Here is a 6000-nt window from a genome sequence, read left to right as displayed (position 1 = left end):
CGAACGAAGGAGACCAGTAAGAACACCCCTATCCTCAGAGAATTTGTTTCCTAACGCTTATTAATAACGTCTGTAAGCCTCACTTCATCTGCAAAATGGAGGCAATCTTGTGAGCCTCCCAGGTGATGTAAGGTTTTAGCACAACGAGCCGTAAGGGAGCTGTCAGGATGCCTACAACGCAACAGGCTTTAGCTTGTCTATTCCTACCCTTCTCCCTTTGCAATGATCTCTAATATCTCTGATTTAGACCTTGATTTCTTTTTTTTTTTTAAAGATTTTATTTATTTATTTGAGAGAGAGAACGAATGGGGGGTGGGATGGGGAAGGGCAGAGGGAGAGGGAGAAGCAGACTCCCCGTGGAGCAGGGAGCCCGATGTGGGGCTCAATCCCGGGTCTCCAGGATCATGACCTGAGCTGAGTGCAGACGCTTAACAGAATGAGCCACCCAGGGACCGCCAGACCTCGATTTCTAATTACTCATATTCTTGGCCTGATATCCCAAATCTATAACTTTGCACATGAAAGTATTAAAATACAAGCAATCCAGGAGATTCTCTACAGCTGCCTTTTCGATGTCGATGCTATTATCAAGAACTTTAGAGTGAAAAAGCTTCTGTCTCCCTTTTCTCCCGGTGTCCAAGATGGGTGTGGTGTACAACAGGCACTCAACAAATATGTACTGACTGCATGCTGAATGAATGAGTTGGATAAAGGAACGAGACGACGGATCGGTGACACAGAAGCTCACTCACAGTGGAGAGCTCTTAGAAACCTAGTGGCTCTTACTAGCACTAAGCACTGTAAACCTACTCAGAGAATACTCTGGAGTCCTTGAAGCCTCATGGCGTAGAAACTGGACTCCATTTTGCAGGTAAGATCACTTCGGTGGGGATGGAGGGTGGTGACCAAAGAGGAAAGTGACTCATTCTGAGGCTAGAGACTCAGGACAAGATTCATGCAATAGCACCTCTCTTCTAGAAATATCTTCATTCTTGGGAACGTTTCGGCGTTTTCCATGGAAAGCAACGGCAGGGGGACTAGCGCACATTCTAGACACACCCCAAGAAAAGTCCAGTTTCCCTGGGATCCCTTTGCTGAAGCAGGAAGCAGTGGCCACTGTCCGAAAAGCATATCCCGCCTCCTGTCAATGACTTTACTTTCTACACAGAACTCCAGACACAGTCAACTGGAAATGCTAGTGTTGGAACTCGGGAACAAGACCTAGTTCTCCCTTCTCGTAGCTCAAGTTCTAAAGGACATGGCTGAGTTGCCCAGAAAGCTGTTTCTATGCCTCCGCGCTGCTGAGCAGAGAGGACTTGTGTCCATGAATGCGTAGCTACAGACCTGTCAGAGAAGACTCCTTCAAAGAGACACAATTCCTATTTCCCTCAACAGTTCTCCTTTTCTTATCTACAGTTCTCCTTTTCATGAAAACGTGTCTCTCCAGTGAGCATCTGGTGCCAAGGTCTGACGTCAGTTCAATTTATCACCCATCAGAGCATCAGCCCCACATGGAAGGAACATCGGGAGGCCACTGGTGAGGCCAAAAGGCTCGCCTCGCCCCGGGCAGCCACCCTGATGGCAGAGTTCACAGTGTCCACAGATGTCTTCACACAGAACGACACGGCCAGGTTCTGCAGCCCTAACCTCACTCCGGCACCTCCTCCCCTAAACGAGGCAGAGTTCTCGCACGAAGCAAGGCTCTTCTCCCCGGCCTCGGGCGCCTGCTGAGCCCGTGTTACAGGGGATCAGAAATACCAGCTGGGTTGAATTACGGTTTCACTCTGATTTAGGGTTCTTTCTCGAAGCCTCAGCTCCAGGCATTCCACAGTGAGGGGGTACGTGGTAAGCTCAAACTTGTTAGCGAAGAGGCTGGGCGAATTAATCAACCACTTCAAGTCTCCGTTTCCGTAGATACAGATGCCGTGTACGTAGTGGCCTGCAGAGGGGAGAACAAGAGACCATCAGAACATGCTGGGTTTCCCAAGCTGGGGGCAGTGAGACTGCCCAGCAGTAGAGTCCTGTCTACCTGCGGAGCGACTAAAAGGGTGCTAAGCACTACGGGCTTCTAATGAAGCAGGACCCTGGGGGCCCAGCCCACAAGGAAGTTCAGCTCTTTATGGGAAGACGAAGGGCACACAGAGGTCCTTAAAGAACAGGACAGTGAACGGTACAGTACAATGGTACACTTCCGTGTATTAGCAAATGAGAGTGATGGAGGAGAGGTTCTAGAAGCGTACAGAAGGGAGAGGTCCCTATGGGTCGCCCTGGTCAGGCCTGTTCTGTGAGCCTATCCAAGTGCTGACTTTTTATCTCCACCTAGATGAGAATGAATCTCCCTGAGAGGACATGTCAGGACTCAACTCCTCACCCCCTCTGAGCTCCCCTGGGTATGTCTGTCTCCTCCTTTCTCTCATACCCCACACACAATCTATCAGCCATTCTGACACCTCAACCTTCAAAATACTAATGGAATTGGACCCCTTTCCACCACCTCCGCTACCACCACTGGGGCCCACACCACCTCCACCGTCCTGTCCAAATTGTTACAGTAATAACCGGATTCCACTGCGACCACCTTGGTCTGTTAGTGCAAAAGCCAGAGCGACTGCTTTAAATGTCAGCACATCATGATGTCTCCTCTGCTCAAAGCCCTCTAAGGGCTTCTCCTCTCATTTGGGGTGTTAGGTCTGTGATCAAAGGAGCGAGACTGATACAAAGTGAAGGTCAAGCAAAGCTTCATTTTGTGCCAAGCATCGAGACTCAAACCGACCAGTCGGGGCCACCTCTTACAGAGAGAGCGACCCCTCCCAGCCTCACAGACTAACTTTTATAGAGCAAAGGCCATGTGGTTGGGCCTGGCCACACACAGATGGCCAATGAGATTGCAACACACAGAGAAAGCTGCACAGTCATGGTAGGTCACACACGGGTGGCCAATTGAATTACAATTCACCCCATAGTAGCTATTTAAACTACCTTGGTCAGAATTGGCGCCCAAAAGGTGGGGCCCACACTCCTTGGTAGCTAGGGGACGGTATGTGCGCCCCACTGATTGGATGTCTCCACCTGGCCCAACTCATCCCTGCATTCGTGTTTTTTTTTTTTTTAAAGATTTTATTTATTTATTTGACAGAGAGATCACAAGTAGGCAGAGAGGCAGGCAGAGAGAGAGGAGGAAGCAGGCTCCCCTAGAGAGCAGAGAGCCCGATGCGGGGCTCGATCCCAGGACTCTGAGATCATGACCTGAGCCGAAGGCAGCGGCTTAACCCACTGAGCCACCCAGGCGCCCCTGCATTCGTGCTTTTATCTCCACCTGACCTGACCCACCCTTGTATTAGGGCTCTGTTATCAGAGACTAGTCGACCACATTCTACTGGTTTCTGGGACTTGCTTTTAAGTAAGTTCCCCTGGCGGGGTGGGGACAGGGTCAATTTAAGTTTTATTGCATAAACAACAAAATCACTGTTTAACCTGAGGGAATCACTCTGGCTAAGTAGGCCCTTACATGGACTTCTCAGGGTCTGGCCTTTACCTCCCACCCCCCTTGCTCATTGACTTACAACCCTTAATAACCCTTGCTTAGTCCCTTCGGCGACACTGGCCTCCTTGCTGGCCCCGAGCACACCACGCACGTTCTCCCGGAGAATCCACGTTGCTCTTCTCCCCCCGCCAGCCCCTTTCCACCACACATCCTGGAGGCTCCCTCTCACACCGCACCCCAGGCCTCTGCTCCAAGGCCATGTTCTCAGTGAGGCCTCCTCTGACCCCTCTTTCCTCCTTCCCTGATTCATTTTTCTCTTGGCTCTCATGAGCAACAGGTAGACATGTGTGTCAGTGCCAGGAAGGCAAATATTTTGTTTACTGTCTTTCTTTCCAGATAACTGTTTATTGTCTTTCTCCTTAGACTAGAACATAAGGTTCAAAAGGGCTGAACTTGAGACCATTTTGTTCCCCTCTATGTCCTCAGCATCTGGGACAGAACCTTGTAAACATCAGGTGTTATATTAATACTATTGAACAAATGGATAGAGAAGGATGGGTGGCGACTCTGTGGAAGGACAGACTAGGGGAAGCCATGGGGGGTGCAGATGGTGGCTTCATTTGGGGACAATGCCTCTGAAAAAATATGCAGAGGTGGGAATTTTCTACTAGAATTGGGAGTTTGGTTGGGAAGTGGGTTAGAAGAAGAATGGTAGGAAGTTGAACCTCTTTTCTAGAGGTTTCTTGGCAAGAGTAGAACGACTATGGTTGACTGACCTAAAACAAACTAAAGGGCTAGGCCTTTTTTTTTTAATCCCATACATAGGGAGAGTCTCTGAAGATTTCTGAATGGAAGAATCAAATGGTGAAACGAGCTTTAGCAAGATTAATTTTGCACAGCTTGGCAGGGTGCGTTAGAAATCAATCATGAGGCCACACTAACAACTTAATGTAAACCAGAGAACCGGTTCAAAGTTAATGGTTGCCATGAGAGGGGAAAGAAAGGTATCAGAAACAGAGCAGAGAAGGGCTGACAGGACTTGTGATTAATTGAATGTGCCTGGGAGGAAGTACAAGAGAGAATGGAAATCATGGGGCACAGAAGCCAGAGTTGTGGGAAGTCAGAGAAGGACCCGGGGGAGGAGGCGGGGGTAAGAACTGAAGTCATAAGCAGCCCGTCCATGCTTACGAGAGTGAAGTGAACAGGGGCGACTGTTTCAGTGTGGTTGGAGTAGAGGCTACACAGACAACTTGGTCTTCAGGCCAGAGGCAATCACTACACACCTGATAGAGAAGAGAATCCCTACCCACTAGCACAGAGGGGGCAACACAGGAAGGCAGGAGAGCAAGGGGATCCTCTAGGGAAACCCACACAAAGTTGAGACCCCCCAGATGGTGACGCTGGTTGTGAGGATGGGTAGCTTTCCTCTCAGAACAGGAAGGAACGATGAGAGTGTGTCCAAAATACCCTGACATGGAGAAAAGGGGATGGCATGACAAACTGGTAAGGGGATGTCCATCAAATGTCTTGAAAGTTCTTCCTCAAGTTGAAGTTACTACCTTCTGAGAGTAGAAAGGCCATTTTAGCCTAAGATTGAGAGTTTAAGGCGAGCAGGAAAGATGAACAGGACACCAGGAAGATAATGAGGTAAATAAAAGAGTAAGTAGGCAGCCAGGAGGGTCTAGCCTCCTTGTTGCGGGGGGACAGTCTCCAGCGATGGTTTGCTTAGGCAAACACAAATGGCATAAAGCGGATGGTGGTGACCCTTATGCATAGGAATGGACCTTGTAGGGTCAAATGGCAGGGGAATCTGGAATGTTGAGTGAGAACAGCATGGGACAGTTGACCCAGTTACACAGGCTGGACAGGGAGTCCTCAGAAGGAAGCTAGTAGGAGGAAGCAGCTGGGACAGTTGAAACCTTGGCAATCCCAATTTTAAAAAAGCTGCCACGTTTCAAACAACAACAACATATTTTAGATGTGGGGATATAGCAATGAACAAATTGGTCAAAAATCCTAGCCCTCTTGGAGCTTCTATTCTGCTCTGGGGAGAAAGACGGGAAGATACAAAGCACGTAAGCTGGTGAAGAAAACTAGCTGAGCGACAAAGAGATTGTAATCAAAGGCGGAAGCTCCAAGTTCAAGATGACAGAGCTGGAGTGGTCGGATGATTCTAAGTGCTGACAGGGTCTAGAGTGGGTACACATCCACGGGTTTGGAACAATTCCTATTACTCGCCACCAAGGGGAAAAGGTCCAGATCGTACTCCTGACTTGCTGGTTGGGCACGCACTGTTCTGCCTTCTCTGGGTTCTTTTTCTTTTCCCTCTCGAGTGGTTTGGGGGACAAACTATTTTTATGCTCTGTACCGTACAAGGCTTTCAGATGTTCACTGGTGTAACAGGTGCTAAAAGAAGAAAAATGAGACATTTCTCTGAGAGACTTGGGCTGCCCAAGCTTTGTACACTAGGTAGGTCCCTGGCTCAGGGCTCCTCTCATGGGCCCACTTGTCATGTG

The 6000-nt window shown here is 49.1% G+C and overlaps 1 protein-coding gene across 1 annotated transcript in view; it reads right to left on the bottom strand.

The window, feature by feature from the left end:
* Positions 1-429: 429 nt before the first annotated feature.
* LOC111156720 (N-acetyllactosaminide beta-1,6-N-acetylglucosaminyl-transferase-like) overlaps positions 430-6000 on the bottom strand; it is a 49485-nt gene continuing 43914 nt past the window's right edge. Inside the window, exon 3 of the mRNA XM_022517763.1 lies at positions 430-1939. Within this exon, the coding sequence (XP_022373471.1) occupies positions 1749-1939 (191 nt within the window). The 3' untranslated portion in view covers positions 430-1748. The remainder of the gene's footprint in view (positions 1940-6000) is intronic.

Source organism: Enhydra lutris, unplaced genomic scaffold, assembly GCF_002288905.1.
Source record: "Enhydra lutris kenyoni isolate GAN:26980312 unplaced genomic scaffold, ASM228890v2 scaffoldscaffold48, whole genome shotgun sequence".
Lineage (NCBI taxonomy): Eukaryota > Metazoa > Chordata > Mammalia > Carnivora > Mustelidae > Enhydra > Enhydra lutris.
Note: the sequence above shows the minus strand (reverse complement) of the source record. Positions and strands in the feature narration are given on the sequence as shown.